Source organism: Coregonus lavaretus (genome assembly GCF_964263955.1).
Source record: "Coregonus lavaretus genome assembly, contig: HAP1_SCAFFOLD_2596, whole genome shotgun sequence".
NCBI lineage: Eukaryota > Metazoa > Chordata > Actinopteri > Salmoniformes > Salmonidae > Coregonus > Coregonus lavaretus.
The window spans coordinates 280-22,184 of record NW_028166309.1 but is presented as its reverse complement, the minus strand read 5'-3'; the positions used below and the strand labels follow the sequence as shown (position 1 = coordinate 22,184).

The following is a 21,905-nucleotide window of genomic DNA, read 5'->3' as shown; positions in this document are numbered from 1 at the left end:
GGGCTGGAAGGGGAAGCAGGTTAGTGAGGGCTGGAAGGGGCAGCAGGTTAGTGAGGGCTGGAAGGGGATGCGGCTGGCTGATCACAGCTGCCACATGCGATATGAGCATGAAAGTGAAGTGGACATTATTGGACCATACAAGATACTAGCTGTTATTGGACCATACAAGAGACTAGCTGTTATTGGACCATACAAGAGACTAGCTGTTATTGGACCATACAAGAGACTAGCTGTTATTGGACCATACAAGAGACTAGCTGCTGTTATTGGACCATACAAGAGACTAGCTGTTATTGGACCATACAAGAGACTAGCTGTTATTGGACCATACAAGAGACTAGCTGTTATTGGACCATACAAGAGACTAGCTGTTATTGGACCATACAAGAGACTAGCTGCTGTTATTGGACCATACAAGAGACTAGCTGTTATTGGACCATACAAGATACTAGCTGTTATTGGACCATACAAGAGACTAGCTGCTGTTATTGGACCATACAAGAGACTAGCTGTTATTGGACCATACAAGAGACTAGCTGCTGTTATTGGACCATACAAGAGACTAGCTGCTGTTATTGGACCATACAAGAGACTAGCTGTTATTGGACCATACAAGAGACTAGCTGTTATTGGACCATACAAGAGACTAGCTGTTATTGGACCATACAAGAGACTAGCTGCTGTTATTGGACCATACAAGAGACTAGCTGTTATTGGACCATACAAGAGACTAGCTGTTATTGGACCATACAAGAGACTAGCTGTTATTGGACCATACAAGAGACTAGCTGCTGTTATTGGACCATACAAGAGACTAGCTGTTATTGGACCATACAAGATACTAGCTGTTATTGGACCATACAAGAGACTAGCTGTTATTGGACCATACAAGAGACTAGCTGCTGTTATTGGACCATACAAGAGACTAGCTGTTATTGGACCATACAAGAGACTAGCTGCTGTTATTGGACCATACAAGAGACTAGCTGCTGTTATTGGACCATACAATAGACTAGCTGTTATTGGACCATACAAGAGACTAGCTGCTGTTATGCGTTATGAAAGGAACTTGACACGGACATGAATGATCTGTTTTGTGTGTTAACACACTCTTGGTATGCTAGCTAGCTAGCGGGTAGCTACTGGTAACGTTTATTGGTAATTATCTGTTTAGTGCAACGGTGGAGAGTTGTTTCCAATGTTAATGTGCTAGCTAACCAACGCTTAATTTTTTGCTGCGTTACGAAAGAAACTAGACACGGACATGAATTATCTGTTTAGTGTGTTAACACACTCTTGGTAGTTTGTTGTAACCAAGTATTGGTGCTAAACTGTGTGTTATTGGATGCTAGCATGCTAGTTAGCTATGGCGTCATAGCTAGGCATCGTGGGCTGTTGTGGTTAGTTACTGTGGGTTGGCATTGTTGTTCGGCGGTGCCGGGGGTAGCACGAAGCTAGCTAGCTAGCTAGCCGTTCTTCAAACAAGGTCAACACAGTGGCCATTGCTAGCTAGCCAACAGACACGGACACAAATTATCTGCTTAGTGTGTTAACACACTATTGGTGGTTTGTTGTGACCAAGTGTTGGCGGTAAACTGTGTGTTTTTGGATGCAAGTGTTGGTGCTAAACTGTGTGTTTTTGGATGCTAGCATGCTAGTTAGCTATGGTGTCATAGTTAGCTAGCTGAATAAAGTGGGTTGAGTCTATTCCTTTAAACATTGAACCGCTGTGGTTCACAACAATTCTGATTTCTAAAGGTGGAAGTTGGTAGAGTTTTTGTTCGGGTGGTTCAGTGAAACAATTATAGTTGTTAGAAGTAGAAGTTTTTGGTGAGGGAGGCCCTGCTCTCTACTGTCCCAGATGTTTAGTTCATTTCATTCCGATCTCCTCTGCATTATTGTAGCCATTTGCTACAGCCTGTCAACTATGCCTCTGCCTATCCCTGTTCTCTCCTCTCTGCACAGGCTACACAAACGCCCCACACCGCGTGGCTGCTGCCTCTCTAACCTAGTGGTCCCTGCACGCACCCCACACCTGGAGTTCCAGGTCTCAGGCAGCCTCTGGAACTGCCGTTCTGCTGCCAACAAAGCTGACTTCATCCCAGCCTATGCTAATCTCCAGTCCCTCGACTTCCTGGCGCTGACGGAAACATGGATTACCACTGAAAACACTGCTACTCCTACTGCTCTCTCCTCGTCTGACCATGTGTTCTCGCATACCCCGAGAGCATCTGGTCAGAGGGGTGGTGGCACAGGAATCCTCATCTCTCCCAAGTGGACATTCTCAATTTTTCCCCTAACCCACCTGTCTATCTCCTCATTTGAATTCCATGCTGTCACAGTCACTAGCCCATTTAAGCTTAATATCCTTGTCATCTATCGCCCTCCAGGTTCCCTTGGAGAGTTCATCAATGAGCTTGACGCCTTGATAAGTTCCTTTCCTGAGGATGGCTCACCCCTCACAGTTTTGGGGGATTTCAACCTCCCTATGTCCACATTTGACTCATTTCTCTCTGCCTCCTTCTTTCCACTTCTCTCCTCTTTTGACCTCACCCTCTCACCGTCCCCCCCTACTCACAAGGCAGGCAATACGCTTGACCTCATCTTTACTAGATGCTGCTCTTCTACTAATCTCACTGCAACTCCCCTCCATGTCTCCGACCACTACTTTGTTTCCTTTTCTCTCTCGCTCTCCTCCCACACTACTCACTCTGCCCCTACACAGATGGTAATGCGCCGCCGCAACCTTCGCTCTCTCTCTCCCACTACTCTCTCCTCTTCCATCCTATCATCTCTTCCCTCTGCTCAATCCTTCTCCCTCCAATCTCCTGATTCTGCCTCCTCAACCCTCCTCTCCTCCCTTTCTGCATCCTTTGACTCTCTGTGTCCCCTATCCTCCCGGCCGGCTCGGTCCTCCCCTCCAGCTCCGTGGCTTGATGACTCATTGCGAGCTCACAGAACAGAGCTCCGGGCAGCGGAGCGGAAATGGAAGAAAACTAAACTCCCTGCCGACCTGGCATCTTTTCACTCCCTCCTCTCTACATTTTCTTCATCTGTTTCTGCTGCTAAGGCCACTTTCTACCACTCTAAATTCCAAGCATCTGCCTCTAACCCTAGGAAGCTCTTTGCCACATTTTCCTCCCTCCTGAATCCCCCCCCCCCGCCCCCCCCTCCTCTCTCTCTGTGGATGACTTCGTCAACCACTTTGAAAAGAAGGTTGACGACATTCGATCCTCGTTTGTTAAGTCTAATGACACTGCTGGTCCTACTCACACTGCCCTACCCTATGCTTTGACTTCTTTCTCCCCTCTCTCTCCAGATAAAATCCTGCGACTTGTGACTGCAGGCCGCCCAACAACCTGCCCGCTTGACCCCATCCCCTCCTCTCTTCTCCAGACCATCTCCGGTGACCTTCTCCCCTACCTCACCTCGCTGATCAACTCATCCTTGACCGCTGGCCATGTCCCTTCCGTCTTCAAGAGAGCGAGAGTTGCTCCCCTTCTCAAGAAACCAACACTCGATCCCACTGATGTCAACAACTACAGACCAGTATCCCTTCTTTCTTTTCTTTCCAAAACTATTGAGCGTGCCGTCTTTAGCCAACTCTCTTGCTATCTCTCTCAGAATGACCTTCTTGATCCAAACCAGTCAGGTTTCAGGACTGGTCATTCAACTGAGACTGCTCTTCTCTGTGTCACGGAGGCTCTCCGCACTGCTAAAGCTAACTCTCTCTCCTCTGCTCTTGTCCTTCTAGACCTGTCTGCTGCCTTTGATACTGTGAACCATCAGATCCTCCTCTCCACCCTCTCCGAGCTGGGCATCTCCGGCGCGGCTCACTCCTGGATTGCGTCCTACCTGACCGGTCGCTCCTACCAAGTGGCGTGGCGAGAAGCTGTCTCCGCACCACGTGCTCTCACCACTGGTGTCCCCCAGGGCTCAGTTCTAGGCCCTCTAGGCCCTCAGTTCTTTTCTCCCTATACACCAAGTCACTTGGCTCTGTCATATCCTCACATGGCCTCTCCTATCATTGCTACGCTGACGATACACAACTAATCTTCTCCTTTCCCCCTTCTGATAACCAGGTGGCGAATCGCATCTCTGCATGTCTGGCAGACATATCAGTATGGATGACGGATCACCACCTCAAGCTGAACCCTGGCAAGACGGAGCTGCTCTTCCTCCCGGGGAAGGACTGCCCGTTCCATGATCTCGCCATCACGGTTGACAACTCCGCTGTGTCCTCCTCCCAGAGTGCGAAGAGCCTAGGCGTGACCCTGGACAACACCCTGTCGTTCTCCGCCAACATCAAGGCGGTGACCCGCTCCTGCAGGTTCATGCTCTACAACATTCGGAGAGTACGACCCTGCCTTACACAGGAAGCGGCACAGGTCCTAATCCAGGCACTTGTCATCTCCCGTCTGGACTACTGCAACTCGCTGTTGGCTGGCCTCCCTGCCTGTGCCATTAAACCCCTACAACTCATCCAGAATGCCGCAGCCCGTCTGGTGTTTAACCTTCCCAAGTTCTCTCACGTCACCCCCCTCCTCCGCACACTCCACTGGCTTCCAGTTGAAGCTCGCATCCGCTACAAGACCATGGTGCTTGCCTATGGAGCAGTGAGGGGAACGGCACCTCTGTACCTTCGGGCTCTGATCAGTCCCTACACCCAAACGAGGGCATTGCGTTCATCCACCTCTGGCCTGCTGGCTCCCCTTCCTCTGCGGAAGCATAGTTCCCGCTCAGCCCAGTCAAAACTGTTCGCTGCTCTGGCACCCCAATGGTGGAACAAGCTCCCTCACGACGCCAGGACAGCAGAGTCACTCACCACCTTCCGGAGACATTTGAAACCCCACCTCTTTAAGGAATACCTGGGATAGGATAAAGTAATCCTTCTACCCCCCCCCCCCCAAAAAAAATTGTAAAGTGGTTATCCCACTGGCTATAGGGTGAACGCACCAATTGGTGAGTCGCTCTGGATAAGAGCGTCTGCTAAATGACGTAAATGTGCCCTTGAGCAAGGCACTTAACCCTAATTGCTCCTGTAAGTCGCTCTGGATAAGAGCGTCTGCTAAATGACTAAAATGTAAATGTAAATGTAATACAAGAGACTAGCTGTTATTGGACCATACAAGAGACTAGCTGCTGTTATTGGACCATACAAGAGACTAGCTGCTGTTATTGGACCATACAAGATACTAGCTGTTATTGGACCATACAAGAGACTAGCTGCTGTTATTGGACCATACAAGAGACTAGCTGTTATTGGACCATACAAGAGACTAGCTGTTATTGGACCATACAAGAGACTAGCTGCTGTCGTTTACATTTGGTATCATAAGCACTGTATCATGACGTTTTGGTACCGTGATATTACCGTGGTACCGGTACACCGTGCAACACTAGTGTGTGTGTGTGTGTGTGTGTGTATATACCTTGTCTCGGTCTTTGCTGTGTGTGCGGTGTGTGTGTTCCGGGGCCACAACGTTTCTCACAGGGCCCTCGTCCAACATAGACCTCAGGAACTGCTCCGTCTGCACCAGACAGTAACTACACACACACACACACACACACACACACACACACACACACACACACGGAGACAGACACACGTAAAACACACACATTAACACATATTAGGTATTATTTACATATGAAACACTAACATTCCCCCACCCGGATTCAAGTTTGTGTGTGTGTGTGTGTCTCCGTGTGTGTGTCTCCATGTCTCTCTGTGTGTGTGTGTCTCTGTGTGTCTCCGTGTGTGTGTGTGTGTGTGTGTGTCTCTGTGTGTCTCCGTGTGTGTGTGTCTCTGTGTGTGTGTGTGTGTGTGTGTGTGTGTGTGCCTCCGTGTGTGTGTGTGTGTGTCTCCGTGTGTGTGTGTCTCCGTGTGTGTCTCTGTGTGTGTGTGTGTGTCTCCGTGTGTGTGTGTGTGTGTGTATTACTTGTGGTCTCTGAAGATGTCCTCCAGGAAGTGTCTGTCTATGCTGGGGAACAGGTCATAGAGCTGAGTCTGCTTCAACATGGCAGCTCCATCTCTCCTGTCCAGATCTCCACGGCCCTGACGAGACTGGGGGGGGGGGGGGGGGGGGTTAGGGTTAGGGGTTACTGATCTCCACGACCCTGACGAGACTGGGGGGGGGGATAAAAAACCTTTTCATGCGGCAGAGTCGGACAGTGCAAACGATCTGGTGAAAGGGTGATGGTGGTGTGTAAGCCAGTGTGTGTTACCCGCTCCATGTTCTCCTGTAGAGCCTGTTCTTCAGTCATGATGTTTCTGAGAGAGACATGGGGGCGGGACACACTCCAGTGGTCCGCGATCGGCACCTCATCCTGAGCCTCCGATTGGCCGCCCAGAGACGCAAAGCCGTCTGCACCAATCAGGAAGTGAGCTGGGCGTGACCCGTCCCTGAGCCCGTTTTTGGCCGTCAGTGATTCGCCCCAGTGGACAGAGCCTGTCAAACCAGGAAGTAAAGCAGGATAGAACAACAAGATCAACCGGGGAAATATGGGTAATGGAGTTTTACTTTACCTGTGGTTTTCTAGTTTTTTAGGATCACACTTTAAAACAAAACTATAACTTGCAAAAGCTTAAACTTACGTCAATTCTTCACAGATCATGTCCAAGCAAATCCATATTAAACATATATTATTACAACAAGCCACAGAAACTGCGACGGGATCTCTTCCTACAATTCATCTAGATTTTCTTCATGTTGGGGCGGCGTCTTCCAGGGACATGGCCACTGGCCACTTTACATTCCACTGTTTAGCCAGTTTCTGTGTTTTCACTTCATCTTCACAACCCGGAGCAACGACGTCAACGCTGTAGGATATGAGGTAGGTATTGTGCGTAGAACCTGGAGATATTTCCATCCGCTTCCATTCTAGAATGTGATGTCATGTAAATGCATCATAAATGGATGGATCAATAATACTTCAGGTCAAAACCTCAAAATGACCAAACGGTACGGCTCTCTGCCCAACAGGGGTGAGTGATGACCAAACGGTACGGCTCTCTGCCCAACAGGGGTGAGTGATGACCAAACGGTACGGCTCTCTGCCCAACAGGGGTGAGTGATGACCAAACAGTACGGCTCTCTGCACAACAGGGGTGAGTGATGACCAAACGGTACGGCTCTCTGCACAACAGGGGTGAGTGATGACCAAACGGTACGGCTCTGCACAACAGGGGTGAGTGATGACCAAACGGTACGGCTCTGCACAACAGGGGTGAGTGATGACCAAACGGTACGGCTCTGCACAACAGGGGTGAGTGATGACCAAACGGTACGGCTCTCTGCACAACAGGGGTGAGTGATGACCAAACGGTACGGCTCTGCACAACAGGGGTGAGTGATGACCAAACGGTACGGCTCTGCACAACAGGGGTGAGTGATGACCAAACGGTACGGCTCTGCACAACAGGGGTGAGTGATGACCAAACGGTACGGCTCTCTGCCCAACAGGGGTGAGTGATGACCAAACGGTACGGCTCTCTGCACAACAGGGGTGAGTGATGACCAAACGGTACGGCTCTCTGCCCAACAGGGGTGAGTGATGACCAAACGGTACGGCTCTCTGCCCAACAGGGGTGAGTGATGACCAAACGGTACGGCTCTCTGCCCAACAGGGGTGAGTGATGACCAAACGGTACGGCTCTCTGCCCAACAGGGGTGAGTGATGACCAAACGGTACGGCTCTCTGCCCAACAGGGGTGAGTGATGACCAAACGGTACGGCTCTCTGCCCAACAGGGGGTGAGTGATGACCAAACGGTACGGCTCTCTGCCCAACAGGGGGTGAGTGATGACCAAACGGTACGGCTCTCTGCCCAACAGGGGTGAGTGATGACCAAACGGTACGGCTCTCTGCACAACAGGGGTGAGTGATGACCAAACGGTACGGCTCTGCACAACAGGGGTGAGTGATGACCAAACGGTACGGCTCTGCACAACAGGGGTGAGTGATGACCAAACGGTACGGCTCTCTGCACAACAGGGGTGAGTGATGACCAAACGGTACGGCTCTCTGCCCAACAGGGGTGAGTGATGACCAAACGGTACGGCTCTCTGCCCAACAGGGGTGAGTGATGACCAAACGGTACGGCTCTGCCCAACAGGGGTGAGTGATGACCAAACGGTACGGCTCTCTGCCCAACAGGGGTGAGTGATGACCAAACGGTACGGCTCTCTGCACAACAGGGGTGAGTGATGACCAAACGGTACGGCTCTCTGCACAACAGGGGTGAGTGATGACCAAACGGTACGGCTCTGCACAACAGGGGTGAGTGATGACCAAACGGTACGGCTCTGCCCAACAGGGGTGAGTGATGACCAAACGGTACGGCTCTCTGCCCAACAGGGGTGAGTGATGACCAAACGGTACGGCTCTCTGCACAACAGGGGTGAGTGATGACCAAACGGTACGGCTCTCTGCCCAACAGGGGTGAGTGATGACCAAACGGTACGGCTCTCTGCACAACAGGGGTGAGTGATGACCAAACGGTACGGCTCTCTGCACAACAGGGGTGAGTGATGACCAAACGGTACGGGCTCTCTGCACAACAGGGGTGAGTGATGACCAAACGGTACGGCTCTCTGCACAACAGGGGTGAGTGATGACCAAACGGTACGGCTCTCTGCCCAACAGGGGTGAGTGATGACCAAACGGTACGGCTCTGCCCAACAGGGGTGAGTGAGTGAGTTCAAAAAAGGTTTCTGTTTTGCGGCAAAACGTGTTCAATAGTAACAATTGCAGTTGAGTGAACGTTCCAAAAATGTTAAACGTTAAGCAGCAAACAGCTATTTTTTTTGGGTAAGGATTACTGTGGCATTTCAGCATTTCAATATCCAAACTGCAAATGACCTTGCTGTTCCTATTCCATGTAATATAAAGCCTACATGGACACATGATTATGAGTAGTGGAAGGGTAGAAACCAAACAAACTTATGAGTCTCTCTCTCTCTCTCTCCAGGTCTGTCTCTCTCTGTCCATCTCTCTCTCTCTCCAGGTCTGTCTCTCTCTGTCCATCTCTCCCTCTCTCTCCAGGTCTGTCTCTCTCTGTCCATCTCTCTCCCTCTCTCCAGGTCTGTCTCTCTCTGTCCATCTCTCTCTCTCTCTCCAGGTCTGTCTCTCTCTGTCCAGGTCTGTCCCTCTCTCTCCAGGTCTGTCCCTCTCTCTCCAGGTCTGTCCCTCTCTCTCCAGGTCTGTCCCTCTCTCTCCAGGTCTGTCCCTCTCTCTCCAGGTCTGTCCCTCTCTCTCCAGGTCTGTCCCTCTCTCTCCAGGTCTCTCTCTCTCTGTCCATCTCTCCCTCTCTCTCCAGGTCTGTCTCTCTCTGTCCATCTCTCCCTCTCTCTCCAGGTCTGATTATGAGTAGTGGAAGGGTAGAAACCAAACAGACTCTCCCCCTCTCTCCAGGTCTGTCTCTCTCCAGGTCTGATTATGAGTAGTGGAAGGGTATGTTCTCCACACACCACCTTCTCAGACTGTTAGCTAACGTTAGCAAACTATTTACCTTGTTGAACGCAGTGTTGGAGCACACCACCTTCTCAGACTGTTAGCTAACGTTAGTGAACTATTTACCTTGTTGAACGCAGTGTTGGAGCACACCACCTTCTCAGACTGTTAGCTAACGTTAGTGAACTATTTACCTTGTTGAACGCAGTGTTGGAGCACACCACCTTCTCAGACTGTTAGCTAACGTTAGTGAACTATTTACCTTGTTGAACGCAGTGTTGGAGCACACCACCTTCTCAGACTGTTAGCTAACGTTAGTGAACTATTTACCTTGTTGAACGCAGTGTTGGAGCACACCACCTTCTCAGACTGTTAGCTAACGTTAGCAAACTATTTACCTTGTTGAACGCAGTGTTGGAGCACACCACCTTCTCAGACTGTTAGCTAACGTTAGCGAACTATTTACCTTGTTGAACGCAGTGTTGGAGCACACCACCTTCTCAGACTGTTAGCTAACGTTAGTGAACTATTTACCTTGTTGAACGCAGTGTTGGAGCACACCACCTTCTCAGACTGTTAGCTAACGTTAGTGAACTATTTACCTTGTTGAACGCAGTGTTGGAGCACACCACCTTCTCAGACTGTTAGCTAACGTTAGTGAACTATTTACCTTGTTGAACGCAGTGTTGGAGCACACCACCTTCTCAGACTGTTAGCTAACGTTAGTGAACTATTTACCTTGTTGAACGCAGTGTTGGAGCACACCACCTTCTCAGACTGTTAGCTAACGTTAGTGAACTATTTACCTTGTTGAACGCAGTGTTGGAGCACACCACCTTCTCAGACTGTTAGCTAACGTTAGTGAACTATTTACCTTGTTGAACGCAGTGTTGGAGCACACCACCTTCTCAGACTGTTAGCTAACGTTAGTGAACTATTTACCTTGTTGAACGCAGTGTTGGAGCACACCACCTTCTCAGACTGTTAGCTAACGTTAGTGAACTATTTACCTTGTTGAACGCAGTGTTGGAGCACACCACCTTCTCAGACTGTTAGCTAACGTTAGTGAACTATTTACCTTGTTGAACGCAGTGTTGGAGCACACCACCTTCTCAGACTGTTAGCTAACGTTAGTGAACTATTTACCTTGTTGAACGCAGTGTTGGAGCACACCACCTTCTCAGACTGTTAGCTAACGTTAGTGAACTATTTACCTTGTTGAACGCAGTGTTGGAGCACACCACCTTCTCAGACTGTTAGCTAACGTTAGTGAACTATTTACCTTGTTGAACGCAGTGTTGGAGCACACCACCTTCTCAGACTGTTAGCTAACGTTAGTGAACTATTTACCTTGTTGAACACAGTGTTGGAGCACACCACCTTCTCAGACTGTTAGCTAACGTTAGTGAACTATTTACCTTGTTGAACGCAGTGTTGGAGCACACCACCTTCTCAGACTGTTAGCTAACGTTAGTGAACTATTTACCTTGTTGAACGCAGTGTTGGAGCACACCACCTTCTCAGACTGTTAGCTAACGTTAGTGAACTATTTACCTTGTTGAACGCAGTGTTGGAGCACACCACCTTCTCAGACTGTTAGCTAACGTTAGTGAACTATTTACCTTGTTGAACGCAGTGTTGGAGCACACCACCTTCTCAGACTGTTAGCTAACGTTAGTGAACTATTTACCTTGTTGAACGCAGTGTTGGAGCACACCACCTTCTCAGACTGTTAGCTAACGTTAGTGAACTATTTACCTTGTTGAACGCAGTGTTGGAGCACACCACCTTCTCAGACTGTTAGCTAACGTTAGTGAACTATTTACCTTGTTGAACGCAGTGTTGGAGCACACCACCTTCTCAGACTGTTAGCTAACGTTAGCGAACTATTTACCTTGTTGAACGCAGTGTTGGAGCACACCACCTTCTCAGACTGTTAGCTAACGTTAGTGAACTATTTACCTTGTTGAACGCAGTGTTGGAGCACACCACCTTCTCAGACTGTTAGCTAACGTTAGTGAACTATTTACCTTGTTGAACGCAGTGTTGGAGCACACCACCTTCTCAGACTGTTAGCTAACGTTAGTGAACTATTTACCTTGTTGAACGCAGTGTTGGAGCACACCACCTTCTCAGACTGTTAGCTAACGTTAGTGAACTATTTACCTTGTTGAACGCAGTGTTGGAGCACACCACCTTCTCAGACTGTTAGCTAACGTTAGTGAACTATTTACCTTGTTGAACGCAGTGTTGGAGCACACCACCTTCTCAGACTGTTAGCTAACGTTAGTGAACTATTTACCTTGTTGAACGCAGTGTTGGAGCACACCACCTTCTCAGACTGTTAGCTAACGTTAGTGAACTATTTACTCTTAAACGAACCTGTTTACCCCAACTATTAACTAACCTGTTAACCCCAACTCTTAAACTAACCTGTTAACCCCAACTCTTAAACTAACCTGTTAACCCCAACTCTTAGACTAACCTGTTTACCCCAACTCTTAAACTAACCCTGTAGCTGCCCTGTTTATCCCAACTCTTAAACTAACCCGGTAACTGAGTTGGGGTAAACAGGTTAGTTTAAGAGTTGGTTTACCTCAACTCTTAAAAGTAACCCTGAAATCCATTCAAATAAAGCAAGGTACATCATGAGTCAAATAAGCACTAGTCCTAAAACATAGGACGCAAGCTGGCAGATCAGTCAGACCAATTGGATCCAAGAGAAAGAATGTTCCGTGATCCTACAGGAAATACGGGAGGTTATTAAACGCTACTGAGTTGAGAATATTAGTGGCAGATCCAGAGACCCAAAAGCTGAACAGATAAACTTATTTTTGAGGGGGGGGGGGGTGGCATTAAATCAAATGATCTCCAATGATTTGCCGCCCGTGCCCCTAGTACTTTACAGTGTGTGTGTGTGTGTGTGTGTGTGTGTGTGTACTTACTCTCTTGCAGTAGATGGTAGGAGAGCGCTGCTTGTCTCTGCTTCTCCTAGAAAGACAACATCATTCAGGTTTAACCAAAGACTTAACACACACACACACACACACACACACACTGACCCAGGTAACACACACACACACACACTGACCCAGGGAACACACACACAACCGACCCAGGTAACACACACACACACACACACACCACCGACCCAGGTAACACACACACACAGCACTGACCCAGGGAACACACACACAACCGACCCAGGTAACACACACACACACACACACCACCGACCCAGGTAACACACACACACCACTGACCCAGGTAACACACACACACACACCACCGACCCAGGTAACACACACACACCACTGACCCAGGTAACACACACACACACACCACCGACCCAGGTAACACACACACCCACCTGGACAGTGTCCTTCCATTTCTGGTGCAGCAGTTTGGCCATGTTGAGGTCCATGGTCACAGAGTAGTCATCAGGAGAACACACACCTGGCAACCAAGAACAGAAGAATACACACCTGGCAACCAAGAACAGAAGAATACACACCTGGCAACCAAGAACAGAAAAACACACACCTGGCAACCAAGAACAGAAGAACACACACCTGGCAACCAAGAACAGGAGAACACACACCTGGCAACCAAGAACAGAAGAATACACACCTGGCAACCAAGAACAGAAAAACACACACCTGGCAACCAAGAACAGAAGAACACACACCTGGCAACCAAGAACAGGAGAACACACACCTGGCAACCAAGAACAGAAGAACACACACCTGGCAACCAAGAACAGAAGAACACACACCTGGCAACCAAGAACAGAAGAACACACACCTGACAACCAAGAACAGAAGAGCTCAGTGGGTCAGTGGTGTGTGTGTGTGTTTGTTACCTGGGTCAGTGGTGTGTGTGTGTTACCTGGGTCAGTGGTGTGTGTGTGTTACCTGGGTCAGTGGTGTGTGTGTGTGTTACCTGGGTCAGTGGTGTGTGTGTGTGTTACCTGGGTCAGTGGTGTGTGTGTGTTACCTGGGTCAGTGGTGTGTGTGTGTGTTACCTGGGTCAGTGGTGTGTGTGTGTTACCTGGGTCAGTGGTGTGTGTGTGTGTGTTACCTGGGTCAGTGGTGTGTGTGTGTTACCTGGGTCAGTGGTGTGTGTGTGTGTTACCTGGGTCAGTGGTGTGTGTGTGTGTTACCTGGGTCAGTGAGGTGTGTGTGTGTGTGTTACCTGGGTCAGTGGTGTGTGTGTGTGTGTGTTACCTGGGTCAGTGGTGTGTGTGTGTGTGTGTGTTACCTGGGTCAGTGGTGTGTGTGTGTTACCTGGGTCAGTGGTGTGTGTTACCTGGGTCAGTGGTGTGTGTGTGTGTTACCTGGGTCAGTGGTGTGTGTGTGTTACCTGGGTCAGTGGTGTGTGTGTGTTACCTGGGTCAGTGGTATGTGTGTGTTACCTGGGTCAGTAGTGTGTGTGTGTGTTACCTGGGTCAGTGGTGTGTGTGTGTTACCTGGGTCAGTGGTGTGTGTGTGTTACCTGGGTCAGTGGTGTGTGTGTGTTACCTGGGTCAGTGGTGTGTGTGTGTGTATTACCTGGGTCAGTGGTGTGTGTGTGTGTTACCTGGGTCAGTGGTGTGTGTGTGTATTACCTGGGTCAGTGCTGTGTGTGTGTGTTACCTGGGTCAGTGGTGTGTGTGTGTTACCTGGGTCAGTGGTGTGTGTGTGTTACCTGGGTCAGCGGTGTGTGTGTGTGTTACCTGGGTCAGTGGTGTGTGTGTGTGTTTGTTACCTGGGTCAGTGGTGTGTGTGTGTTACCTGGGTCAGTGGTGTGTGTGTGTATTACCTGGGTCAGTGGTGTGTGTGTGTTACCTGGGTCAGTGGTGTGTGTGTGTTACCTGGGTCAGTGGTGTGGGTGTGTGTTACCTGGGTCAGTGGTGTGTGTGTGTGTTACCTGGGTCAGTGGTGTGTGTGTGTGTTACCTGGGTCAGTGGTGTGTGTGTGTGTTACCTGGGTCAGTGGTGTGTGTGTATGTTACCTGGGTCAGTGGTGTGTGTGTGTGTTACCTGGGTCAGTGGTGTGGGTGTGTGTTACCTGGGTCAGTGGTGTGTGTGTGTGTGTTACCTGGGTCAGTGGTGTGTGTGTGTTACCTGGGTCAGTGGTGTGTGTGTGTTACCTGGGTCAGTGGTGTGTGTGTGTTACCTGGGTCGGTGGTGTGTGTGTGTTACCTGGGTCAGTGGTGTGTGTGTGTGTTACCTGGGTCAGTGGTGTGTGTGTGTGTTACCTGGGTCAGTGGTGTGTGTGTGTTACCTGGGTCAGTGGTGTGTGTGTGTGTTACCTGGGTCAGTGGTGTGTGTGTGTGTTACCTGGGTCAGTGGTGTGTGTGTGTTACCTGGGTCAGTGGTACCTGGGTCAGTGGTACCTGGGTCAGTGGTATGTGTGTGTTACCTGGGTCAGTGGTACCTGGGTCAGTGGTGTGTGTGTGTGTTTGTTACCTGGGTCAGTGGTGTGTGTGTGTGTTACCTGGGTCAGTGGTGTGTGTGTGTGTTTGTTACCTGGGTCAGTGGTGTGTGTGTGTGTTACCTGGGTCAGTGGTGTGTGTGTGTGTTACCTGGGTCAGTGGTGTGTGTGTGTTACCTGGGTCAGTGGTATGTGTGTGTGTTACCTGGGTCAGTGGTGTGTGTGTGTTACCTGGGTCAGTGGTGTGGGTGTGTGTGTTACCTGGGTCAGTGGTATGTGTGTGTTACCTGGGTCAGTGGTGTGTGTGTGTTACCTGGGTCAGTGGTGTGTGTGTGTGTTACCTGGGTCAGTGGTGTGTGTGTGTGTTACCTGGGTCAGTGGTGTGTGTGTGTGTGTTACCTGGGTCAGTGGTGTGTGTGTGTGTGTTACCTGGGTCAGTGGTGTGTGTGTGTGTTACCTGGGTCAGTGGTGTGTGTGTGTGTTACCTGGGTCAGTGGTGTGTGTGTGTTACCTGGGTCAGTGGTGTGTGTGTGTTACCTGGGTCAGTGGTGTGTGTGTGTGTTACCTGGGTCAGTGGTGTGTGTGTGTTACCTGGGTCAGTGGTGTGTGTGTGTTACCTGGGTCAGTGGTGTGTGTGTGTGTGTTACCTGGGTCAGTGAGGTGTGTGTGTGTTACCTGGGTCAGTGGTGTGTGTGTGTGTGTGTTACCTGGGTCAGTGGTGTGTGTGTGTGTGTGTGTTACCTGGGTCAGTGGTGTGTGTGTGTTACCTGGGTCAGTGGTGTGTGTTACCTGGGTCAGTGGTGTGTGTGTGTGTTACCTGGGTCAGTGGTGTGTGTGTGTTACCTGGGTCAGTGGTGTGTGTGTGTTACCTGGGTCAGTGGTATGTGTGTGTTACCTGGGTCAGTAGTGTGTGTGTGTGTTACCTGGGTCAGTGGTGTGTGTGTGTTACCTGGGTCAGTGGTGTGTGTGTATTACCTGGGTCAGCGGTGTGTGTGTGTGTTACCTGGGTCAGTGGTGTGTGTGTGTGTGTTACCTGGGTCAGTGGTGTGTGTGTGTGTTACCTGGGTCAGTGGTGTGTGTGTGTGTTACCTGGGTCAGTGGTGTGTGTGTGTGTGTTACCTGGGTCAGTGGTGTGTGTGTGTGTTACCTGGGTCAGTGGTGTGTGTGTGTGTTACCTGGGTCAGTGGTGTGTGTGTGTGTGTGTGTGTGTGTTACCTGGGTCAGTGGTGTGTGTGTGTGTGTGTTACCTGGGTCAGTGGTGTGTGTGTGTTACCTGGGTCAGTGGTGTGTGTGTGTTACCTGGGTCAGTGGTGTGTGTGTGTTACCTGGGTCAGTGGTGTGTGTGTGTGTTACCTGGGTCAGTGGTGTGTGTGTGTGTTACCTGGGTCAGTGATGTGTGTGTGTGTTACCTGGGTCAGTGGTGTGTGTGTGTGTTACCTGGGTCAGTGGTGTGGGTGTGTGTTACCTGGGTCAGTGGTGTGTGTGTGTGTTACCTGGGTCAGTGGTGTGTGTGTGTGTTACCTGGGTCAGTGGTGTGGGTGTGTGTTACCTGGGTCAGTGGTGTGTGTGTGTGTTACCTGGGTCAGTGGTGTGTGTGTGTGTGTTACCTGGGTCAGTGGTGTGTGTGTGTGTTACCTGGGTCAGTGGTGTGTGTGTATGTTACCTGGGTCAGTGGTGTGTGTGTGTGTTACCTGGGTCAGTGGTGTGTGTGTGTGTGTGTTACCTGGGTCAGTGGTGTGTGTGTGTGTGTGTTGCCTGGGTCAGTGGTGTGTGTGTGTGTTACCTGGGTCAGTGGTGTGTGTGTGTGTGTGTTACCTGGGTCAGTGGTGTGTGTGTGTGTTACCTGGGTCAGTGGTGTGTGTGTGTGTTACCTGGGTCAGTGGTGTGTGTGTGTGTTACCTGGGTCAGTGGTGTGTGTGTGTGTTACCTGGGTCAGTGGTGTGTGTGTGTTACCTGGGTCAGTGGTGTGTGTGTGTGTTACCTGGGTCAGTGGTGTGTGTGTGTTACCTGGGTCAGTGGTGTGTGTGTGTGTTACCTGGGTCAGTGGTGTGTGTGTGTGTTACCTGGGTCAGTGGTGTGTGTGTGTGTTACCTGGGTCAGTGGTGTGTGTGTGTGTTACCTGGGTCAGTGGTGTGTGTGTGTGTTACCTGGGTCAGTGGTGTGTGTGTGTGTGTGTTACCTGGGTCAGTGGTGTGTGTGTGTGTTACCTGGGTCAGTGGTGTGTGTGTGTGTGTTACCTGGGTCAGTGGTGTGTGTGTGTGTTACCTGGGTCAGTGGTGTGTGTGTGTGTTACCTGGGTCAGTGGTGTGTGTGTGTGTTACCTGGGTCAGTGGTGTGTGTGTGTGTTACCTGGGTCAGTGGTGTGTGTGTGTGTTACCTGGGTCAGTGGTGTGTGTGTGTGTTACCTGGGTCAGTGGTGTGTGTGTGTGTGTGTTACCTGGGTCAGTGGTGTGTGTGTGTGTTACCTGGGTCAGTGGTGTGTGTGTGTGTGTTACCTGGGTCAGTGGTGTGTGTGTGTGTTACCTGGGTCAGTGGTGTGTGTGTGTGTGTTACCTGGGTCAGTGGTGTGTGTGTGTGTTACCTGGGTCAGTGGTGTGTGTGTGTGTTACCTGGGTCAGTGGTGTGTGTGTGTGTTACCTGGGTGGACACCGACAGGGCCGAACAGCTCAGACAGTTGCAGGGCCAGTTCTGTAGGCAGCTTCAGTTCAACACTCTGAATGTCCAAGTGCCTGATCCTCCTCTCCTCCCTCTCCATCCTCCCCTTCCTCTCCTCTCTCTCCTCCTCCTCCTCCTCTCTTCTCTCCATCTCCTCCAGCTGGGCTAGGAGCGACTGGGTCACCTCCTCGTCTCCCTCCTCCTCCCCCCGTTTCTCCCACTGCTCCGCTCTAGCGCCGCTCTCCGAGCCCCGAGCCACTTCCTGCTCTGCGACATCTCTTCCTGGTGGTCTGGGCTCCAGACGAGTGGACTCTCCCAACGGGGTGTTTTCTTCCTCTGAGCCGCCCCCACCCCAAGACACAGGATGGTTCAGTCCACTAACCTCCCCTAACCCTCCCTCCACGCCTCCCCCTGTCCTCCACCCCTCCTCCCTTCTTCCCATTACAACAACCCTCTCACTATCAGAACAGCTGGAGGCCGAAGCCTGCACTTCTGCCTCCTGCCCTCCTGGGGGCGCAACCTCTCTCTCTGTCCTCCCCTCCAGCCCCCCTTGACAGTCCAGCCCCACCCCCACGGCCAAGTCCAGATCGTCATCCTCCCCTCCTCCACCCTCTTCTTCTTCATCCTCCTCTTCATCTAGGAACAGTCTCTCTCCAGAGTCTAGCAACAGATTACTGGTCCACTCCAGGTCCTGAGGGAGAAACGAATGACACATTAATAATTCATCTAGTGTGGGTCCCAAATGTGTCCTGTCCAGGGGGTGTACTGGTACATCAAGCTGTCTCACTACAGAACCAGGAGATAGACTAGTGTCCTGTCCAGGGGGTGTACTGGTACATCAAGCTGTCTCACTACAGAAACAGGAGATAGACTAGTGTCCTGTCCAGGGGGTATCCTGGTACATCAAGCTGTCTCACTACAGAAACAGGAGATAGACTAGTGTCCTGTCCAGGGGGTGTACTGGTACATCAAGCTGCCCCACTACAGAAACAGGAGATGGACTAGTGTCCTGTCCAGGGGGTGTACTGGTACATCAAGCTGTCTCACTACAGAAACAGGAGATAGACTAGTGTCCTGTCCAGGGGGTGTCCTGGTACATCAAGCTGTCTCACTACAGAAACAGGAGATAGACTAGTGTCCTGTCCAGGGGGTGTCCTGTACATCAAGCTGTCTCACTACAGAAACAGGAGATAGACTAGTGTCCTGTCCAGGGGGTGTACTGGTACATCAAGCTGTCTCACTACAGAAACAGGAGATAGACTAGTGTCCTGTCCAGGGGGTGTACTGGTACATCAAGCTGTCTCACTACAGAAACAGGAGATAGACTAGTGTCCTGTCCAGAGGGTGTCCTGGTACATCAAGCTGTCTCACTACAGAAACAGGAGATAGACTAGTGTCCTGTCCAGGGGGTGTACTGGTACATCAAGCTGTCTCACTACAGAAACAGGAGATAGACTAGTGTCCTGTCCAGGGGGTGTACTGGTACATCAAGCTGTCTCACTACAGAAACAGGAGATAGACTAGTGTCCTGTCCAGGGGGTGTACTGGTACATCAAGCTGTCTCACTACAGAAACAGTAGATAGACTAGTGTCCTGTTCAGGGGGTGTCCTGTACATCAAGCTGTCTCACTACAGAAACAGGAGATAGACTAGTGTCCTGTCCAGGGGGTGTACTGTACATCAAGCTGCCTCACTACAGAAACAGGAGATAGACTAGTGTCCTGTCCAGGGGGTGGACTGGTACATCAAGCTGTCTCACTACAGAAACAGGAGATAGACTAGTGTCCTGTCCAGGGGGTGGACTGGTACATCAAGCTGTCTCACTACAGAAACAGGAGATAGACTAGTGTCCTGTCCAGGGGGTGTACTGGTACATCAAGCTGTCTCACTACAGAAACAGGAGATAGACTAGTGTCCTGTCCAGGGGGTGTACTGGTACATCAAGCTGTCTCACTACAGAAACAGGAGATAGACTAGTGTCCTGTCCAGGGGGTGTACTGGTACATCAAGCTGTCTCACTACAGAAACAGGAGATAGACTAGTGTCCTGTCCAGGGGGTGCACTGTACATCAAGCTGTCTCACTACAGAAACAGGAGATAGACTAGTGTCCTGTCCAGGGGGTGTCCTGGTACATCAAGCTGTCTCACTACAGAAACAGGAGATAGACTAGTGTCCTGTCCTATGGGCTGTTCTGGCTCAGACAAGGCTTCCTCCCTTTACACAGATAGAGCCTCAGCCAATACAACACACACAATAAACAACAACAATAAACAACAACAATAAACAACAACAACAATAAACATCCCTACCTGCTGACACTTGTCATAGAGGTCTTCCAGGGTGTCTCTGTTGACCAGTTTAAAATGGCGTCTGAGAATGATGAGGTTCTGCTGTCTGGTCCGTCCCCCCTCCAGTTCCCTCTCCTCCACCTGGCTCCCCTTGTCGTGCATCACACGGTACGGCACCACACGCTGACCGGAGGGGTGAACTGCAACGCCCGCAGAGACCGCCGCCGATACCTCTGGGAGGAAACGGGAAGGGTTGCCGTGGAGAACGGTGGGGGCGTTGTTGTGGGGTAAGTGGTCTCCCGCGGCGACGGGTTTGGCATCGGTTGGGTTGTCGTGACGATTATGGTCGAGACGCCAGAGGAAGGCGAAGTCTTGCGGGTCGGTCTGGGAGGAGCGATCTGTGTCCGCCAATAAGGGAGGAGGGGAGGGGCGGTGGGGCTGGGGGTCAGGGTTGAGGTTAGGATCAAGGTCTATCTGTGGTTTGGGGGAGGGAGGGATGTTGTGTGTGAAGGTGAGAGCCAGCTTGCACTGTTTCCCCGTCCTGCGACTCTGCCGCTGCTGCCTCCGATCCTGACTGACCTCACCAAGATGGCCGACTTTACCTTCCACCCTGGTCTCACTAGCATCAGTACACTGACTGACCTCACCAAGATGGCCGACTTTACCTTCCACCCTGGTCTCACTAGCATCAGTACACTGACTGACCTCACCAAGATGGCCGACTTTACCTTCCACCCTGGTCTCACTAGCATCAGTACACTGACTGATCTCACCAACATGGCTGCCTTCACCAGCTTCCACACTGCCCTCACCAATATGGCTGTCACTATCAGTACTCTGACTGACCTCACCAACATGGCTGCCTTCACCAGCTTCCACACTGCCCTCAGCAATATGGCTGTCACTATCAGTACACTCACTGACCTTACCAAGATGGCTTCCCTCTACCTCCACCAAGTCTTCCTCAATTAAACCCAGAGTCCCCCCCTCCTCGGCGGCCTGAATGGTCTCTCCCTCCCGCTGCTCCACAGAGTTGGATTCAACCACCTGGGTTGGTTCCCTCCGCAGGCTTGAGTCAACCAACACACAGTCAGGTAATTCCTCCCTACTCAGGACTTGGTCTCTCCCATCTCTACTGGATATGAGGCTCTCAGCCTCCCCTCTCCTCCCCCCTGCCTCACCCCGCTCTCCAAGTGAATGGTCTGAGCTCGGGGAGAGGATGGGGGAGGGGCAGGTTGGCAGGGGGGAGGAGTCAACACCTGTCTGTAAGAGCTCTAGAAGCTTCTGGAACTCTGTGACACGAGGCCCGCTACCAGGATGCCCTTCTGATTGGCTGCCTCTGTGACCTGCCTCCTCCCCCTCACCACCTCCCTCTCCCTCCCTCCCAGCGCGCCTCCCCTTCCTCCCTCCTCCTCCTCCTCTTTGTCCCAGCACCTCCTCTGAAGGCCAGTCTCCAACAAAATCCAACAACTCAGGCCTCACCCTCTCTCCCCCATCCCTCACCGTCTCTCCCCCATCCCTCACCCTCTCTCCCCCATCCCTCACCGTCTCTCCCTTATCCCTCACCCCTCTCTCCCCCATCGCCCATTTCTCCCACCGCCACCAACCTCCCTCCGCCATCCTCTCCCTCTCTCTCTCCATCCCCCTCGCTCACTGATTGGCTAGTGTCCTTCACTATGTCAGCAGGCTCCAGCCCTTCAGAGTAGGTCTTCCTAGTTTGGCTCCTCCTCTCTCTCCTCACCCTCTGACCAATGGACTCTGAGAAAGCCACGGGCCTCTCGTCGTCACCATGGCAATCTGCAGTAAACACAGACTCTCCCACCTCTCCCTCCTCCAGTCCAGAGACCAGCGCTCCCAAACCAACAATATCCCCCTCATCCTGAATTTTACTGAGGGAGGGGAGGGACTCTGTGGACCCGTGGGCAGAGCTGTGACCCGGGGGTTCTGGCTCTACCGGAGCGGCCGACCGACCGACACGTCAGGAAGAGAGGAGAAGAGCATGGGGCGGGACCTCTCAGAGCCCTGGACCAATCGCTGCTCTCCTACCAGGTCGCAGTGGGCCTTGTCTGAGGACTTGGGCCTATCAGGGGGG

General features: G+C 51.2%; 1 protein-coding gene and 2 long non-coding RNA genes across 3 annotated transcripts in view; all 3 read right to left on the bottom strand.

Moving 5' to 3' along the window:
- The window catches only part of LOC311114883 (NEDD4-binding protein 2-like), a gene marked incomplete at both ends in the record, with an annotated part of 42,041 nt that extends 20,608 nt beyond the window's left edge, over positions 1 to 21,433 (bottom strand). Inside the window, 9 exon segments of the mRNA XM_084190110.1 lie at positions 5,433 to 5,547; positions 5,943 to 6,067; positions 6,229 to 6,452; positions 12,401 to 12,446; positions 12,826 to 12,911; positions 17,507 to 17,901; positions 17,947 to 18,215; positions 19,835 to 21,015; positions 21,421 to 21,433. Coding sequence (XP_084046236.1) covers positions 5,433 to 5,547; positions 5,943 to 6,067; positions 6,229 to 6,452; positions 12,401 to 12,446; positions 12,826 to 12,911; positions 17,507 to 17,901; positions 17,947 to 18,215; positions 19,835 to 21,015; positions 21,421 to 21,433 — 2,454 coding nt within the window.
- LOC311114882 lies at positions 14,499 to 15,029 on the bottom strand. The gene is made up of 3 exons (XR_014611168.1): positions 14,993 to 15,029; positions 14,638 to 14,775; positions 14,499 to 14,533 (listed from the first exon to the last, which is right to left on the bottom strand). It is a non-coding gene; the product is annotated as an uncharacterized lncRNA (long non-coding RNA).
- LOC311114881 lies at positions 15,859 to 16,548 on the bottom strand. Its single transcript, XR_014611167.1, has 3 exons — positions 16,363 to 16,548; positions 16,017 to 16,250; positions 15,859 to 15,958 (listed from the first exon to the last, which is right to left on the bottom strand). It is a non-coding gene; the product is annotated as an uncharacterized lncRNA (long non-coding RNA).
- Positions 21,434 to 21,905: the final 472 nt, after the last annotated feature.